The sequence below is a fragment of the Lepidochelys kempii genome, chromosome 3, assembly GCF_965140265.1.
Source record: "Lepidochelys kempii isolate rLepKem1 chromosome 3, rLepKem1.hap2, whole genome shotgun sequence".
NCBI classification, from domain to species: Eukaryota; Metazoa; Chordata; order Testudines; family Cheloniidae; genus Lepidochelys; species Lepidochelys kempii.
The window spans coordinates 97,884,531-97,905,330 of NC_133258.1; the positions used below are offsets into that span (position 1 = coordinate 97,884,531).

Below are 20,800 nucleotides of genomic sequence, written 5' to 3' on the forward strand. Positions count from 1 at the left end.
GCAATAACAGGAGGATGTATTGCAGGCTTACCTGATATTCATTTGGCCAGAAGGTGCTGACAGCCAGCTCAGCTCGAAGCCAGTCCTTGCCAGTAGAGCCTGTCACATTCCAAATGGGATTAGCAAGAGGTCCCTTGTTCACCCTAACTAAGATGTTCAAGGTTCCAGGGTTCGCTCCACTCTTGCTATATAAAAGGTAACTGAAATCAATGCAGTGAGTGTCATTTTCCTTCATCGTAGGAAGTTGAAGTCGAGCCTTTTCTCCAGGATCATGGTCTGAGGAATCCACTATCATGCATGATCCTGGAAGAGACAAAGAGTTGAAGATAGATAAATGCAAGGATTCAAAACAGCTCACTCTAAAAAAGAGGGAAAGAAGATACATTGGCTGGCAGGCACTAATGTTCAAATATATTTAAAATACAATGCAAACAAAATATTGAGACTACAGGAGTAGCAACAGATCCAAAGGAATTTAGGCTGCTAGCCACCCAGGGGAATCCGCTGACTTAGCCACTTAGGCAGTCTGTACAAACATGGGAAAAGAGAGGCATTTGGGAATGCGATCCACTAAAGGCAGCACACTTGGCAGGGGTGCTATGTAAGCTAGGCCCACCCATCTAACAGCATCAGGTGCCTAAATCCGGGTTATAGGGTGGCATCTATCTGTGCCTGCAATCCACAGCTGGGAACACTTTCCTGGAGTCAGGCACCTTAGGCACCTAAGCTAGTTCTTGCAATAATGGCAGCAACACATTCTTAACTCCACACAAAACAACTAAGGTGGGCGGATGGTCACCCTTATAACCTTTAGCCCAGTAGTTAATGGTACTCATCTCGGATGTTGGAGACCCCACGTCAAATTCCTGCCTCTGCCTCATGAAGAGAAGGGATTTGAACCAGGCTTTCCCACCCCTCAGGTAAGTTCCCTAACCACTGGGCTACAGAGTCATTCTCACTATCTCTTGTCCAATGAGTAATTATTAACACAAAGAGGAATGGCTTCAACAAGAGATACTGAGAGAACCCCACATGAAAATATCCCATATTCCATCCTAAATCTGGGATTTGGAAGACAAAGGGATTTAAGCGTTTAAGGCCCAGTTTTAACGGATCTGGGCCATTCTGCCTTGCTGAATTTTCCCAGCAGTTTCAAATGGATACAGGAATCTTTTTTCTATTTCCTATCTTATACTTTTGGGTAGCACTCTTTTTGCCTGTTTAAGAACTGCTACATTTCATGCCAGAGATGGCTGTGTTTCAGTGGAGAGTTAAGTGAACCATACATTCAGTTTGTATAATGGTTTCTGAAGTACTTTGTGATCCTTTGGGATGAAAGGCTTTACAGATCTCAGTTATTTTAAGGTCCCATTCTGCTCTAAAGAAACTAAAAATGGCACTGTGGGGTTCTAAGTTTATATCATCTCTGGACTGCCAGGTCAAAATTTGCTCAATTTACAAGTATAAATATGTTTTTTGTAATTAATACCTCAGCATCTCAACCTGGGATCACATACATTACCAGAAAAAAGGTTTTGCAGTCCAAATTACACTCTCCATTACACCTGTGTGACACAATGGGGTTCCAAAGCCACAATGCAACCAGAACTTGGCCCTCAATTGCAACTCGAATTATTCTGATGATTCTCAAGAGAGAGAGACACCACCTCAGTCTCTCCTGGCCCTATTGGCTCAGAAAAGCTAACAATAACTGGTATTAAAAGTAGCAAAACATGTCAATAAAGTAAGCAGACAGGACTCTACATACAAACAGAGACAGTGAGGCGGTGCATCTTTTCAGAGTACAATATACATGCCATCATCCCAAAAATATTTAAGTTGCTTTGTGAGGACAGAAAATGCTCTCTCCAGGGCTGATTTTTGTCAGGGTTGAAGGTTTAATGTTTGTACTAAAATGCATTTTGGACTCTTTACCCCTATGAATAAATATGAAATATTGTTAAACCACATAAAATGCCTTAATTTTCCTACACGTGTTCCTATAGAGCAATGACACTGAAAGATGGCCTTATATTGAGCTAGATCGTGCAACCGTTACTCACATTTGTGAGCATTTATTCACACTAAGAGCCCCAGAGCCACATTCCTTGTGTGACTAAATTCTTGCAAACAGTAAGGGCTGCAAAATCAAGCCTATTGTTAGTAATTAGTGGAGCAACTGTGACAATTTTTAGTAAGCAAAAGCGCTCTTTGGAGCAGCCAGGTGTATGATGTAAGTAAAATAAATTACACTATACGCCAGGAGGCATTGTGTGGAGGTTTTTGAAAATGCACATGAGCTACAGGAACAATAAATTGTTGATAAGTTATTGATCAGTGGAAATGTCATGAATATAGGGGGAAGGGTAGTAATCTTTAGGTATGCAGTAGCATAAAATCCTTCCTTGGCAGCTGTACTGGATTGCCCTACCTGTAAATGGTTAAGCAATTCAAATAACCTAGGTGGCACCTGACCAGATGGACCAATGAGAAAAGAAGATACTTTCAAATCCGGGAGGGGAAGGATTTGTTTTTGTTCTGTGTTGTTCCCTCTCCGGAGGGAGGGAGAAGCCAAGCCAGTACAATATTGCCTGAAAACATACCTGAAATAATCCATCTGAAACCACAGAAACTGTTAATAGTGCAAGGAAATACGTTAAGTGATCTTTTGTTTTGGCTTGTGAATTTTCTTGTTGCAGCTTAACTACTTTGCCTTCTGGCAAAAAAAATAACTCCAGCTGCTCTCACCTGGAAAAAAAAAATTAAAAAAAGTATCCCTCCCTGGTTTTCAAGCATCCAAAAGGAAAAATGTGTCCTTTTAAAATCCTGAGGTCTGTGCTTCTGGTTCAAAATGATCCTACCGCTACTACCATGTCAGGGTTTCCCCCACACACACTCTGAACTCTGGGGTATAGATGTGGGGACCCACACGAAAGACCCCCTTAACCTTATATTCTACCAAGTTAGGTTAAAAATTCCCCAAGGCACAAATTCCTTTCCTTGTCCTTGGACGGTATTACTGCCACCACCAAGCGATTTACACAAAAATTCAGGGAAGGGTCACTTGGAATCCCTATCCCCACAAAACATCCCAAGCCCCTTTACCCTCTTTCCTGGGGAGGCTTGAGCATAAACTACCAACCAGTTGCCTTGGCAATGTGAGCACAGACCAGACCCTTTGTCTTCAGGACACTGAAATCAATCAGGTTCTTAAAAGAAGAACTTTATTTATAAAGAAAAAAAAAAGAATCACACCTACAAAATCAGGATGGAAGGTAAAAAAAAAAATTTCAACACAGAGGATTCCCCTCTGGGCTCAGCTTCACAGTTACAAAAACAGGATTAAAAATACCTCTGTAGCACAGGAAAATTCACAAGCCAAAACGAAAGATAACCTAATGCGTTTCCTTGCCCTACTCTCAGTTTCTGTGGTTTCAGATGGATTATTTACAGGTATATTTTCATGAGATATTGCACCTGCTTGGCTTCTCCCTCCGTCCAGAGAGGGAACAACAAAAACAAATCCTTCCCCCCAAGATTTGAAATTATCATTTTTTCTCATTGGTCCTTCTGGTCAGGTGCCACCTTGGTTATTTGAACTGCTTAACCCTTTACGAGGTAAGACAATCCAGTAAAGCTGCCAAAGAGGGATTTTTTGCTACTGCATACATAAAGGTTGCTACCCTTCCCCCTATATCCATGACAGGAAATAAAAATGTTTGTGTGTAAATGGGATAGTAAAATCAGCATTTGACTCATTTGATAAAACTTTCCACTGACTTGCATAGCAATTCCGCACTGCACAATTATTCGCTAACAAAATAGAAAGCAAATGTTTTACAGACTCAAATAAATTAGTTTTTACAAAGCTATGTTACTCATGTTTTTTAATTATTATTTTGTTAATTGATCTAGGAATAAAAACCCTTTTTAAAAAAAGTTGTATACTTGATACAGCTTCAGTGCCCAGTTTATATTTGATTACCCATGTAGAACCCGCCATTATGATCTCTTTACGGGCAACTTGGCAAGATTTCATTGGCTAATTGCCAGCTCCTTCACTGTTACTGCTCATTTTTAAAAATGAAATGAAAGGTACTAGGATATTTAAGTTCATTATTATTATAACTCTCCAACAATTATGGTTTAAAATTGATAGACAATTGTGCATTGATGGTTCCTAGCATTGTTACTATAATGGACTCACTGGCATTCAGCTGTTATGCCTGTTGTCTCTAGAGTAAACTTCAAAAAACTATTTGGAACCTACCTTTTAGCTCAGAGATACTGTTGAAATCATTTGGTGGTTTCTGGTTAGTGCAGTTTGACATAACTTATTGTCACAGCTTTGGTGGTTACTACTACTCATTTGGCCTGTAATGTGTGCACTACCATTTCTTTTGCTAATTTAGGATTAGAAGAAAGAAACCAAAAAATACATTAAGATTCTGTTCTACAACACTAGCACAAAGACTCCTTCAGCCAACTATAGGGGTTGAACTTGCCTTTAACAAAATGCCTTCCGTAATTACATTTACTTTACAAATACTTTTAAATGATGGGCAAACCATCACCGTTTTTCCAGGAGAATGGAGGTTTTATTAAGCATTCTGATAGCTACCGCATAGGAGCAGATCAAACCCTTTCTGACTTTACTTACACACCCAGTGGAACAAACTGAGCTTAGGAGAGAACTGTAGTTTGCTGCCTATTCAGCAAAAAGGTAAAAGAACTGAAAAGCAAAAGTATCAAACCAAGTCATACATAACTCATCTTTGGTACAAGTAGTTATAGTACTTGTAATAAAAAATAAGGGCTGTCAAGCGATTAAAGAATTAACCGTGATTAATCATGTGATTAATTGCACTGTTAAACAATAATAGAATATCATTTATTTAAATATTTTTGGATGTTTTCTACATTTTCAAATATATTGATTTCAATTACAACACAGAATAAAAAGTGTACATTGCTCACTATATTTATTTTTGACTACAAGTATTTGCACTGTAAAAAACAAAAGAGGGTACTGTAGTGCAATCTCTTTATGATGAAAGTTGAACTTACAAATGTAGAATTATGTTTTAAAAAAAAAAAGACTGCATTCAAAAATAAACCAATGTAAAATTTTAGAGCCTGCAAGTCCACTCAGTCCTACGTCTTGTTCAGCCAATCACTTAGACAAACAAGTTTGGTTACATTTGCAGGAGATAATGCTGCCCGTCGTTTATGTCAACTGAAAGTGAGAATAAGCGTTCTCATAGCACTGTTCTAGCCGGCATCGTAAGATATTTACATGACAGATGCTCTAAAGATTCATATGTCCCCTCATGCTTCAACCAACATTCCAGGGGACATGAATCCATGCTGATGACGGGTTCTGCTAAATAACGATCCAAAGCAGTGCGGACAGACATGTTCATTTTCATTATCTGAGTCAGTAGCCACCAGCAGAGAGTTGATTTTCTTCTTTGGTGGTTCTGGTTCTGTAGTTTCCGCATCAGTGTTGCTCTTTTAAGACTTCTGAAAGCATGCTCCACACCTCGTCCCTCTCAGATTTTGGAAGGCACTTCAGATTCTTAAACCTTGGGTCGAGTACTATAGCTAGCCTTATAAATCTCACACTGGTACCTTGCGTTTTGTCAAATCTGCAGTGAAAGTGTTCTTGAAATGAACAACATGTGCTGTGTCATCATCCAAGACTGCTATAACATGAAAAATATCGCAGAATGGGAGTAAAACGGAACCAGGGACATACAATTCTCTCTCTGAAGGAGTTCAGTCACAAATTTAATTAACACTATTTTTTTAACGAGCATCATCAGCATGGAAGCACGTCCTCTGGAATGTTGGCAGAAGCATGAAGGGGCATACGAATGTTCAGCATATCTGGCACATAAATACCTTGCAATGCTGGCTATAGAAGTGCCACGCCAATGCCTGTTCTCACTTTCTGGTGACATTGTAAAGAAGAAGAGGGCAGCAGTATCTCCATAAATGTAAACAAACTTGTTTGTCTTAGTGATTGGCTGAACAAGAAGTAGGACTGAGTGGACCTGTAGGCTCTGAAGTTTTACATTGTTTGGTCTTTGAGTGCTGTTATCTAACAAAAAAAAAATCTACATTTGTAAGTTGCACTTTCATGATAAAGAGATTGCACTACAGTACTTGTATGAGGTAAAATGAAAAATACTATTTCTTTTGTTTACAAATATTTGCACTGTAAAAATGATGATCAAAAATAATATACATTTTGATTTCAATTACACAAAATGCAATATATTTGAAAATGTAGAAAAACATCCAAAATATTTAATACATTTCAATTGGTGTTCTATTGTTTAACAGTGTGATTAATCATAATTAATTTTTTTAATCATGATTTATTTTTTTTACTTAATCGCATGAGTTAACTGCGATTAATCAAGAGCCCTATAAAAAACCCAAAATATATTAACTGTTTGTCCTCTTCAGTATTAAGAAGCCCTCCGTTAGTCTTTGGAAATTCCAAAGTCATACAATCTTTCTGCATATAGATATTGTATAGTACTCTTCTTAGCTTCATTTTTCAGCATTCAACAGTACTTAAAACCAAATTTGCATTTATCTACATATGTTTGTCCTCCAGCACAACATGAAATGCTCCAGACAGCACTTGTAACCATTTGTCACAAAGCCAAAACATCTGTTCAACATTTTGCAAACTACTTATTTCCCCCCTTTTTTAACAGACTTTATCCCATGAGAATGCAGAACCTTCCAACCGCCACTTCCTAAATTGCTCCAAGGAAACTGAAATTCAAGTCAGGAATCAATGCCAATGTAAACGCCTCATCAAATTTATATCTTTGAAAAATGTTGCTGATGATATCGGTTTTAAATATTCTTATATTGCAAAGGTGACAAATTATATTGCGTTTACATTGGCATTGATTCCTGGTTTGAATATAAAAAAAAACCAAAAAACACACTGCCTTAAGAAGACAAGGTTAAACTTAAACAGTAGATATTACCCTAAGTTAATTTTTAAGGCAATGGGTTGCAACGTTTAAAAAACAATATGCAACATAGATCCACATTCCAATAATTTATTCTATATGGAGACTACTATTTTTGTACAATGCCAACAGATATTAGCTGTCCTACACAAAAGGTTTATAATTACAAGTCTATTAAAATGCATCCTATGTGGTTGTAAAGAAATCATTAATTCACCAACTTGGAACATGATTGGCTGGCGCAGGATCACGCTATTGGCAGATGCAGATGAACTGTAGGACCCCAATCCTGCAAGCACTCATGTATGTGCTTAACTTTACTAGGGTTGCCAAATGCCCAGTTTTCAACTGGAAAGTCCAGTCAAAAAGAGGACCTGGCAATGTCCAGACAGAAGTACTGACCGGACACCAAAAGAGTGGCTACCCCAGGGTCAGGAAAGGTGCTGGGTAATTAACCTGCACCAGCCCCTGCTCAGCCAGGGTTGCCTTCTACCTGCAGGCAGACTCCTTGTCATGCTGCATCAGCTCCCATATCAGCCCCGAAGCAGAGGGAAACCAGCTTGGGGGAAGAGATGGAATGGAAAAGAGGAGTGAGTGAGGGGGGGGGGGAAGGCCTGGGGAGGGTTTTGGGGGGGAGAAGAGGCAGAGCAGGGGCAGGGCCTCAGGGGTCCAGTTACCAGCAATTAGAAAGGTGGCAACCCTAAACTTAACCCACATGGGCAGCCCTCAGTGAAGACAACAAAACACACACAAGAAGTCAATAAGACTACCCAAGCGTGTAAAATGCACATATACATGCTTGCAGAATCAGGGCACGTTACACCTATGCAGAAATATACATTTCACAAGCTTCAGCAGTTATGAAGTGCAACTAATTGTAATTGTGTTAGAAAAGAAGATAACTGTAGCAGTTTTTAAAAAAAATATTTTAAACTAACTATTAACACATCATTTCATTCTTTTATCATATATCTAAGAAGTGGACTTTGCTGAGTAGGTAATAAACAATTCACTCCCCACTCACCTCCTCCCAGGATGGGTAAAAACCTATGATTTTTTTTTAGATCAGATTTTTTTTTAATTGAAATTGGATTTTTTTGATAAAATGCTTTTTGAGAAAAAAAACCTATCTAAACATTATTTTAATTAGGATACATTATAGCTCAAAGGTATCTCATCATGGAATAGGGATTATAAACTCTAATTCTATAGTATGAGAAATGTTGAAGAAATGTTAAAGTAATGTTTAAGAAAAGTTTTGTAAATGAGTTTCAATTGTTCATGGATTAGGGGTTCCAAAGGCTTCTGTATAGATTAGTTAGGTTAATCTTTCTATCTACCCAGTGGGACTCAGTGCTCAGTTTAGAAGACACCATCAGAAATGCTTAGTTTTGCAGTTCTCAAACTGGATTTGGGTCTCCAGAGGTAACATGCTTGTTAACAGCAAAAATGTTTGAAAATAAATAAATAATATATAGAGGTGAGAAATAACAGACCTCAACTCTATTGTTCCGCTGCAAATTTGTGTACACATAATCAATCCCTTACCTCTCTCTAAAAGTGCAAAGTTTCAAAAAGTTCAATGAATAGAAGATTGTTGGGTGCGGAATAGATCTGGACAAGGAGAAGAAGTCTAGAGATAAATGTGAGAAGCGAGGGACATATGGGGGTTATATATTTATATATATTACATATTTGGGGGGGAGGGATAGCTCAGTGGTTTGAGCATTGACCTGCTAAACCCAGGGTTGTGAGTTCAATCCTTGAGGGGGCCATTTGGGATCTGGGGCAAAAATTGGGGGGATTGGTCCTGCTTTGAGCAGGGGGTCGGACTAGATGACCTCCTGAGGTCCCTTCCAACCCTGGTATTCTATGATATGCTTGTTTTGTTAATATATTGTATGTTTGCTGCTGAAGAAAAAAATCCAGAATACTAAACATTGTTGTTTTAGTTAAATAAAACAATTTAAATGTCTGTCTGGTGATGTTCTCCTCCTAATACAACATGGCAAGAAAATCCTCCAAATATTAATGATTAACCTCTTGAATTGGAGATAGTTCACCTCCCAATGACTTCATAAATATCTGCTTCAATTACCTTTGGAAAATGAAATAACTAAACAATCATTCATTTTCTGATATATCTGTAAAACTAATCTGAAAAGTTTTCAAAATACATCACTGTTTAAAAATGTATAGTGTGTACCTTCTAAAAATGAAACCTACATGAAGAATACATATTAAGATTATAACAACCAGCAAAAATGCACAATTTGATTTAAATCAAATCCACCCTGCCTCCCATATACTGTTTACACACAAATTATGAGATTTTTGAAGTTATGTACATTCAACTGCACTTGCAGATTAGTGCACCTGAATAAGTCAGGCATTTGCATGTCCCCAGGTCCAATAAGATACCTAGCTGGCCCTGTGCAGGGGCAAATAATCTATTTGTAATTGCATACGGTGTTCCTATGCACAGTTGTACACACCTTACTTTGAAAGTTAAACTAAGAGTATCTTAGCACTACCAAGTCAATAGATTTTAGGTCATTACTGCTTTTAATAAAAAAAAATGGCACATTTAACATGACCAGTTAACATTGCTGACCAATAAACTGGGCGATGAATAATGGCCACAATTACTGGCAGTCGTGTGAAACTAGTAAAGCAAGGGAGGAGAGGATATACCTCAGATTATCACTTTAAATAACAGATTATACCAATATTAACTACTGATTAGAGCATATTTTACAAGAGGAGACAAAACAGCTTGGCTGGTTTAGCCTAACAAAACGAAGGCTAAGAAAGGATGTGATTGCTCTCTATAAATGCATCTGAGGAGAGTGAACACCAGGAAGGGAGAAGAGCTATGCAAAGTAAAGGACAATATTGGCACAAGACAAAATGGGTATAAAATGATATAATAAATTTAGTCTGGAAATTAGACTAAGATTCTGGAACAGCTTCCCAGTAGAAGTAATGGGTGTAAACAATCTAACTTGTCTTAATATTGAACTTGATAAATTTATGAACAGGATTATATAACGGCGTTGCCTGCAATAGCAGGGGACTGGACACACTGACCTAGTCCTTCCAATCCTATCTCCTATGTTAAACAAAGGAGTAATGAGAGGACAGAAAATCAAGATGCAGTACAAAAACCATTATTGCACCTGACAGAAATATGAAGTATGGTCAAGATCATATGACTACCAATCCATAGGAGTAATAAAATTAGCAGTGCCAATTTTCAAACTTGAGAATTTAGAGCTATAGTTATACGGACAGTAGTTAGCAGAACTATATATGAGACAGTTGAATGGTTTCATTCATAAAACGTTTGTCTGCACTGTCAAAAAAAGTGTGCATTTAACCAACCCACATTAGCTATCTTGCTGTAAAAGACACCCCACTTGGCAGCAAAGACAGCCTCTGTTAACATTAAAGAGTGTGTTCCTTTTTGTTTCCTGAATTTCATAGTCGCTAATTCCATCTTTGCATGATATTATCAGAAATGAGAGGTGAATATTATCTATTAAGTCATCTGTTCATACCCGGGCCTGTGAGGGACTGTTTCCACTATCTTTTTCTTGTTTGGTCAGGCCATTTTTATAAGCCCCAACTGATGAGACTGTCACCACTTGTCCTGTAGGACTACTGCAAAGCCAATCACACCCCACTGTCATGAAAATGTTAGCAGTATTCAGTCTGACTTTTATTGCACTTCACTGCTTTGGTATCTCTCTACACATTCCTCTGCATCCTTGGCGTTTACAGCCTCTTAAATACTTGTAGGCAGTTATATTCCTCCCCCATCATATTTAAAGCACTAATTTGCCTAGTTATACATACTTAATTTTTATTTCCCCTCAAATCAATCCCACACCAGCATCATTTTTGCTGCTCTTCTCTGTATTCCCTCCAATTTGTAAGTCAATTAAAGGTCCATAATATAACCACCCTCAATGTAGAACAATGACAAAAAGGTCAACGCAATTCTCTGGTGCATACAAAGAGGCATCAAGTTATGCAGTAATGAAATAAAATTCCCTCACTGCAGCTTTGTAGTGCCCACCTTTAAAAAAAGGGAAGGAGGAGAACCCGCGGAACTACAGACCGGTCAGCCCCACTTCAGTCCCTAGAAAAATCATGGAGCAGGTCCTCAAGGAAACCATTTTAAAGCACTTGGAGGAGAGGAAGGTGATCAGGAACAGTCAACATGGATTCACCAAGGGCAAGTCATGCCTGACCAACCTGATTGCCTTCTATGATAAGATAACTGGCTCTGTGGATATGGGGAAAGCAGTGGACATGATTATCAAAGCTGGCTAGATTGTCAGGCTCAGTGGGTAGTGATCAACTACTCGAGGTCTAGTTGGCAGCCGGTATCAAGCGGCGTGCCCCAGGGGTCAGTCATGGGGCCAGTTTTGTTCAACATCTTTATTAATGATCTGGATGATGGGATAGATTGCACCCTCAGCAAGTTCGCAGATGACACTAAGCTGGGAGGAGTGGTAGATACTCTGGAGGGTAGGGATAGGGTCCAGAGTGACCTAGACAAATTGGAGGATTGGGCCAAAAGAAATCTGATAAGGTTCAGCAAGGACAACTGCAGAGTCCTGCACTTAGGATGGAAGAATCCCATGCACTTCTCCAAGCCGGGGACCGACTGGCTAAGCGGCAGTTCTGCAGAAAAAGGACCGGGGGATTACAGTGGATGAGAAGCTGGATATGAGTCAGCAGTGTGCCCTTGTTGCCAAGAAGGCTAACGGCATACTGAGCTGCATTAGTAGGAGCATTGCCAGCTGATTGAGGGAAGTGATAATTCCCCTCTATTTGGCACTGGTGAGGTCACACCTGGAGTATTGTCTCCAGTTTTGGGCCCCCCACTACAGAAAGGATGTGGGCAAATTGGAGAGAATCCAGTGGAGGGCAACGAAAATTATCAGAGGGCTGTGGCACATGACTTATGAGGAGAGGCTGAAGGAACTGGGCTTGTTTAGTCTGCAGAAGAGAAGAATGAGGAGGGATTTGATAGCAGCCTTCAACTACCTGAAGGGGGATTCCAAAGAGGATAGAGATCGGCTGTTCTCAGTGGTGGCAGACGACAGAACAAGGAGTAATGGTCTCAAGTTGCAGTGGGAGAGGTCTAGGTTGGATATTAGGAAACACTATTTCACTAGGAGGGTGGTGAAGCACTGGAATGGGTTACCTAGGGAGGTGGTGGAATCTCCGTCCTCAGAGGTTTTTAAGACTTGGCTTGACAAAGGCCTGGCTGGGATGTTTTAGTTGGTGTTGGTCCTGGTCCTGCTTTGAGCAGGGAGTTGGACTAGATCAGTGGCTCCCAAACTGGGGTTCATGAAATTTTACAGGGGGTTCTCAGGAAAACATTCTCTAAAGGCAGACAGAGCTGTCCATAGGGACCCTGGGCAGCATGGGGCCAGCAGGCCGGAGCCCCAGGGACTTCCAAGAGCTAAGCAGATCAAAGCAAGCATATCTATCACACTGAGGAGATTTAAACTTCAAGACTCCTTATACAAAATAGAAAGGGAGGTGGATATCTTTTGCTGCTTTTAAAATTAAATAGGTTGCTAGTGTTGTTTTTAAGTTATTATGAAGAACAAGTTTAAGGTTTGTTATAACATGCATTGTTTGCCTGGACTGCTCAAGACCTGAATGATTGTGTAGGAGGAACTCTTTGAGTTGGCTTCTTAAATACCTTCATGCTGTTTCACATCTGATACTCCTTGATGAAACACAGGAGCCAGAGGCGCCAGTACGGGGGGGTGATGAGGGTCACGTACCACCCCCGCGTCGGCGTGGCCCACCCCCCACTTTTCCGGCGGTGCTCCCCAGACCCCGGGGTGCATGCAGGCTTTGTCCCCAAGCCCCTTTTTTTCCTACTGGCGCCTCTGATAGGAGCCTTGTCTTATAACAGGCTTAATCAAAGCTGATACAAGCTACAAAGGTGAGATCTTGAAAGTGTTGCCGTTTTCATAATATAATAAAAATACTGTAATGATAAATAATAATAAATAGTGTGTAATAAGCATGTCATAAAAATACATTTTATATTTCCAAGATCACTGCTTTTATAATTTATGCTGAATCCAGAAATATTCATTTTTATGAGGGGGTTCACGACACTTGACATTTTAGTGAAAGGGGTTCGCGGGTTGTTAAAGTTTGGGAACCACTGGACTTAGATGACCTCCTGAGGTCTCTTCCAACCCCAATCCTCTATGATTCTATTGGAAACACAAGGTGTCAAGGTTCCTTCCCCACTCTGAACTCTAGGGTACAGCTGTGGGGACCTGCATGAAAGACCCCCTAAGCTTATTCTTACCAGCTTAGGTCAAAACTTCCCTAAGGTACAGATTTCTTTCTTGCCTTGGGAACCAGCTAAGGTTAAAAACCTGATACGCTGCCACCACCAAGCCATTTAAACAAAGAACAGGGAAAGAGACCACTTGGAGACATCTTCCCCCAAAATATCCCCCCCAAGTCCTACACCCCCTTTCCTGGGGAGGGCTTGATAATATCTTCACCAGTTGGTACAGGTGAACACAGACCCAAACCCTTGGATCTTAAGAACAATGAAAAATCAATCAGGTTCTTAAAAGAAGAATTTTATTTAAAGAAAAGGTAAAAGAATCACCTCTGTAAAATCAGGATGGTAAATACTTTACAGGGTAATCAGTATTAACTTTTAACTTAAGCAAAACCTTAAGTTACAAAAAGACACAAAAACAGGAATACACGTTCCCTCCAGCACAGCGAATTTCACATGCCAAAAAAGCAAAGAAAATCTAACGCATTTTCTAGCTAGATTACTTACTAACTTTACAGGAGTTGGAAGACTTGCATCCTTGATCTGTTCCCGGCAAAGGTATCACACAGACAGACCAAACCCTTTGTCCCCCGCTCCAGATTTGAAAGAATCTTGTCCCCTCATTGGCCATTCTGGGTCAGGTGCCAGCGAGGTTACCTTAGCTTCTTAACCCTTTACAAGTGAAAGGATTTTGCCTCTGGCCAGGAGGGATTTTATATCACTGTATACAGAAAGGTGGTTACTCTCCCCTTTATATTTATGACACAAGGTTTGCCCAAATCAATGCTAAGGAGCATCCTCACTCATTAGTCTAAAGACAGCATTTAGAAATAGGTTAGCGGGTTCATTTTCAAAATACTTTGCACAATTATATCACCACGCCTGTATCTCAATATGCCTGGAAATTTAGCTATTTCTCCTGAAAACATTAAAAATAGCCAATGTTAACAAGATTAATATTGCAAGAAACCATACAAAAGGCCTCTGAAATTTGTTTGAACAAGAAAGATTTTTGCCTCCTGTTCTCATCTGTTGTGCTATTCCTTCTTCACAGCATTGAGGAATTGCTGTTGCCTTGTTTTAATTTCTTTACAAGCTGCGGGAAATCAAAGAGAATAGCATAATCACCAATTTAAACATAGCTGTGCTATTCCCTTCCAATTTCTCAGAGTTGAGACAAATTAAGACAAGACTAATTTGCTGCAGAAAGTCCGAATTTGCTGCAGAGAGAAGATACAGGACATAGAATGGGGTAGCAGAGAGAGGAGGAATGCAGGAAGGAACTGGGAGATACTTTTTTTTTCTTTTACATTCACAATAGATAAAAATTGGGAGTTTTAGAAATAGACTTAAAATAATTTATCAGAAAGTTAAGCTACAATGGATGTGGAATGGAATACTCCACTTATCTCAACAGAGAAACCTGAACTAGTGATCAGCTGAGCCATCATGCCACAACTCGCTTCAAAGCAAAGTCAAAGTTCCGTACACTGGCACAACAAAGAAAGGAGAGGTACTAGTGAGTGCTTTGAGTTCTCCAAATATATTGTCTTTGCAGATCAATACTGAAGCTGGCAAGACAAAGGCAGTTTGCTAGCTGGTGAGTATCTCTGGGGCACTTCTCCCGTCTTGCTACTGATTAATTTTGAGGGGCAAAAAGGAGCACTTTTCTGTGCTGGGAACTTGTCATCGAGTTTATAAGAATATAAGAACATAAGAATGGCCATACTGGGTCAGACCACAAGTCCATCCAGCCCAGTATCCTGTCTACTGACAGTGGCCAATGCCAGGTGCCCCACAGGGAATGAACCTAACAGATAATGATCTAGTGATCTCTCTCCTGCCATCCATCTCCACCCTCTGACAAACAAAGGCTAGGCACACCATTCCTTACCCATCCTGGCTACCAGCCATTAATGGACTTAACCTCCATGAATTTTCCAGTTCTCTTTTAAACCCTGTTATAGTCCTAGCCTTCACAACCTCCTCAGGCAAGAAGTTCCACAGGTTGACTGTGCTGAGTGAAGAACTTCCTTTTGTTTTAAACCTCCTACCCAATAATTTCATTTGGTGGGAAATAACTGGCTAGGCAATAGTACTGCTGAAAATGATTTGGGGGCTATAGTGAATCACAAATTCAATATGACTCAACAATGAGATGCAGTTGTGAAAAAGGCTAACATAATTCTGGGGTGTATTACCAGCAGTGTTATACATATGTGAGGCACGGGAAGTAAATGTCCTCCTTTACTCAGCACTGGTGAGGCCTCAGCTGGAGCACTGTTTCCAATTCTAGGTGACACACTTTAGGAAAAAGTGGACTAATTAGAGAGAGTCCAGAGGAGAGCAACAAAAATGATAGAAGGTTTAGAAAACCTGATCTACGAGGAAAGGTCAAAAAACTGGCATGTTTAGTCTTCAGAAAGAAGTCTGAGGGGGGACCTGATAAGAATCTTCCAATATGTTCAGGGCTGTTATAAACAGGATGGTGATCAACTGTTCTCCATGTCCACTGACAATAGAACAAATATTAAAGGGCGTAATCTGCAACGAGGGAAATTTAGGTTAGATATTAAGAAAAACTTTCTAACTTCAAGGATAGTTAAGCACTGGAATAGGCTTTCCAAGGGAGTCTGTGGAATCTGCATCATTGGAGGGTTTTAAGAACAAGATGGTCAAATCCCTGGATGATCTTGGTTTACTTGGTCCTGCCTCAGTGCAGGGGGCTAGACTAATGACGTCTCAAGGTCCCTTCCAGCCCTTCATTTCTATGATTCCATGAGGAGTGTCACATGCCTTGCCCAGTTCATAATCATGCTAAGAGAACTTTTACTAACAGTAAAAAAAAAAAAAAAAAAATTAGAAGGCACACACATCTCCTTTCCTAGAGCCATCTAAAGGTAGAGCCTCTCCTGCTAACTATTTCTGAGTCCACTGGCTGCAGCAGCTACAGAATTTCTTTTCCCCTTATTCCACCAGGGAACATGATAGAGGTTTATAAAATCTTGAGTAGCGTGGAAAAAGTGAAAAAGGAAGTGAACATAAGAACGGCCATACTGGGTCCGACCAAAGGTCCATCTAGCCCAGTATCCTGTCTTCCGACAGTGGCCAAATCCAGGTGCCCCAGAAGGAATGAACAGAACAGGACAGGTTAACATCAAGTGATCCATCCCCTGTCGCCCATTCCCAGCTTCTGGCAAACAGAAGCTAGGGACACCATCACTGCCCATCCTGGCTTATTTACGTTATTTATTCCTTCACATAACATAAGAACTAGAGGTCACCCAATAAAATTAATAGGCAGCAGGTTTTAAACCAAACACAACGAAGCACTTCTTCATACAATGCACAGTCAACCTGTGGAACTCATTGCCAGGCGATGTTGTGAAGGCCATAACTATAACAGGGTTCAAAAAAGAACTAGATAAATTCACGGAGGATAGGTCCCATCAATGGCTATTAGCCAGGATGGGCAGGGATGCAACATCATGCTCTGAAGTGTCCCTAGCCTCTGTTTGCCAGAATCTAGGAGTGGACAACAGGGGATGGATCACTCTATGATTGCCTGTTCTGTTCATTCCCTCTGAAGCACCTGGTGTCGACCACTGTCATAAGACAGGATACTAGGCTAGATGGACCACTGGTCTAACCCAGTATTGCCATAATGTTCTTGTGTTATGTTCTTAACTAAAACTTTAAAAATTTAAAGCTGTATAGCCCAGTTTTCCTGCATGTCTGTTTTGAGTTTCTTGACCTTGATTTTAGGGGATGGGATAAGGTGTGTTATTTTAGCTTCTTTAGGCTGTTTATTGGTTTGGGCCTTTCACCCTAACTTTTTGCTATGGTTGCAAATATCTAGCTTGCAACAAACTGTAAAACCTGTGACAATAAAAAATCAGTGAATGAAGTGTCTATGCAAAAGACACTGGTTTTAAAGCATACTCCTTTGTGTTGCCTTTTCCAGCTAGGGTAACCAGACAGCAAATGTGAAAAATCACGACAGGGGGTGGGGGGTAATAAGAGCCTATGTAAGAAAAAGACCCAAAAATCAGGACTGTCCCTATACAATCAGGACATCTGGTCACCCTATTTCCAGCAGACCATAGAGAAAAGGGCCAGAAAACTCAAGCGTCTCCTTTACAGAAAAGGCTGTATCCACCACTAATATCAAATCCCTCTGTACAGGTTCCCCCCCACAGGATCTTTGTTTTTTGAATGTAAAGAGAAAAGAAAAAACTGACACTACTTTGAGGCAGGCAGACCCACTGTAAAGAAGATGACAGCTCTGTACATTGTAGCTTTGAGCATCCATTATTTGTCATGGCACTGTTCCCAATACTCAAAAGCGAACATCACTATAGTGCAAAGAAATACGGAATTTGGCATTGAAAACATTGCATCAGTTTCTGCAAGTGCGTCTCACTGACGGTAGGAAAGAGAGTGACAGATATTTAGGTCAATGATTCTCAAACTACTACTTTATCCAGCCAACCTTTCAAGGTTTAAGCATTTTCCCATCACCTTTTTCAAGAGAAGACTGCTTTAAATAATAGTAGCAACCTGAGTTACTTCCAGCGTAACACAAACACGCTTGAGTGGCAGTTGTGTACACTCTTTTGAAAACAAAACGATGCAGACCCAACCATTTTGTAAGACTTAGAAGTATATTAAATCCAATTCCTCCTGAACTTTAGCACATACAAATTTAAATATATTACTGCTTCTTTTTGCCCATTTTCTTATACCAAAACAAATTGTTACTTTTTTCAGTTGAAGATGATGTTTCCTGGAAAAATAAGACTTTTTCCAACAAGTGTAAAAATCAAAATATAAACTAATATGTGATTGAAATTGCATTTATAACACATTTCCTATTTCATGGTTTCCCAAAGCCTGATCCTACTGTTTCTTCCTTGAGTACAGGAAAGTTTCTTGGGTCTCCTCTGTATTTTTACCAAGGCAGGGAGAATCTCTAAAAGGACTGCATTGAATAAGTAATACATTTTGGAAACTTCCTAAACATAGGACTGAGTCATCTATCATTATAAATATCTTGGCCGAGTTTCCCCTTTGCAATTAGCTAATGGACAAAAAAAGTCTACTTATTACATAATTCCATGGCTAATGTGACCATACATCTGATTTTTCAATCTAGATCTGTTCTAGGAGCCTTTTTCGGGATAACTGACATTCTTTATTTAATTAATGAAAACATTTCTGTCAATGTCTGTTCAAGATGTATTGCTAGACAGGTAGAATTTGTTCTGTGTTTACAAGGAACAATCATGCCGTACATCAGAGCAGACGTAATCCAGACAGGGAGCCCAGCCCTTACTGAGAAACAGCAGCATACAGCACCCAAACGACAACTCCCAATAAGGCATCAAGACAGTTCTGATAGGCGCAGATTAATGAATTGACCTGAAATGAAAGGCTTCAGTTGAGTTCACCAAACCAACATTTTGATCCAGGTCAACCCAACACTAAACAAAACATTTTGGGGTTTTTTCTGATGGGAAAAAAACAAACAAAAAAACCTAGAAGTGAGTCATTCTCGGCTGGCTTGGGGCTCAGAAGGAGGACCAGAGCCCTGGCTCTGGGCTCCCCTCCCTGCAAAATGAACTTGGCTGAAAGTCACTGATTTCTGTGCTAACAAGTTCTGCCCTATGCTGTGTTCCTGTCGACTAATAAACCGTCTGTTTTATTGGCTGGCTGAGAGTCACTGCTGACCACGGAGTTGGGGTGCAGGGCCTTCTGGCTTCCCCAGGAGCCACGCCAGGGCAGACTCGCTGTGGGAAGCACACACTGTGGAAGGGGATGCTGAATGCTCCGAGGTCAGACCCAGGAAGGTCGAAGCTGTGTAAGCTTCTTGCCCAATTTTTCAGAAACTGCACTTTCCATCAAACTCCAGATTAGCTCTAAAAATAGGTGTGTATTGCAAAAGCGTTCCGACAGATAACTAGAAGTCTCTGGCTCTGACAAGTAACCAGAAAGAGACAATTTCCAAGGCACAAGCCACTGACTGAGAATCAGCCATCAGATATAGAGAATACAAACTTACCACTAACAGCAAGAGATTCCTAGATACTCTTAACTACTGTGGTGGGAGAGATAGAGAAATAACCCACCCTCAGCCACTCAATGTTAATTCATTATTGCATCTTACTCAAAAATGGCCAGTGCAGAGAACTGAGCACAGATATTGTGTGCATGTACCACTCAGGAAACAGATACTTTTTGCAACAACTGGAGATTCTGCATGGTCCTTACAAGACAGTAGGAATCCTCACAATGACAAATGTGTGGATGATCACTGAAAGGTCTTCAGTGGAGAAGATGATCTGAGATCTCTTGGACAGCAATGGATAAAACAGGACCCTAGGCTGTGTATACACTCACTTAGGATGAGGCAGATACTATCTTCTCCCATTCATTTAAATGGTTTAAAACCTCATTAAGCATTTATGCTTTTAAAATTCTAAATAAGAAGTGCTTAACTGGCTTTGCCAGAATTCTTTAGTCTTTCCTACAGAGCACTGACTCAATGTTGTGAATGAGACAGGGCTGTAAAAACCTTCAACACAGAAAAATATTTTGAAAAAACTTCTAGTTATTAAAAGTATCAGTGTGTCAGCACTGTGATTTTTAAACCACTCTCCGCCAAAACAAAACAGATTTTCATCAGGCTTCATCTTATCCAAAGATTTTTTTTTTTTTTTAAATCTCCATGCATTAACTGGTAAGTATTAGAACTATTCTAAAAAGACTGAAATGTTTGTTTGTTTTCGGAAGGAGGAAGGTTGTCTGTGAGAGGAGGTTTTTTGTTCTTGTTTTGGGGTTGTTGTTTTTTAATGAATTATGTCAGAAGTATTTTCTTTGCATACGGTTTCTTCTTCAAAACAAGCAAAATCCTATTTGCTCAAGTTTCCAAAACCAAAACAAATTACACATTCCCCTCACATGGAAAAAAGGCTGGAAGAATTTCAGTCCAAAAGGTGAAAACTAGACAAAAGTTATAAGCAACTGGAAAAAAAAACTTTCTGAATGGAAATGTTTAAACCTTAACTCTAGTTGTTGTCACCATACATACATTTATCTACACACACAGATGCACAATTTTACATGAATTGCCTAACTCTAGAAGTTAAAACTAGACTGTTCCAAAACACTCTTAATAGAAAGACTGTGCACCCAAACCGGACAAATACTGAAATAAATTTAAGAAATGTAATGCATTCATTCACTATTTTTCTCTGCAGAAAGCACTTATTCTTCATGAACAAATAACTAATTTTAGCTGAAAGCAACCATTTTTCAACATGTCTTTAGAGACCAAAAACAACTTGAGAGAGAATTTTAAACTAGTTAAACAATTTTTCACTTGTTTACCACATTAACAAAAATCCCACCTATTTCCTATAAAATAATTTTGAATTTATTCTGATACTAAATAGAATTTAGACCC

General features: G+C 39.7%; 1 protein-coding gene across 9 annotated transcripts in view; it reads right to left on the reverse strand.

Annotated features, from left to right (window-relative positions):
- Positions 1–20,800, reverse strand: part of PTPRK (protein tyrosine phosphatase receptor type K) — a 583,649-nt gene that overhangs the window by 384,722 nt on the left and 178,127 nt on the right. For all 9 annotated transcript variants that reach the window (XM_073337267.1, XM_073337266.1, XM_073337264.1 and 6 more), the window contains one exon: positions 32–303. In XM_073337267.1, coding sequence (XP_073193368.1) covers positions 32–303 — 272 coding nt within the window. The remainder of the gene's footprint in view (positions 1–31; positions 304–20,800) is intronic.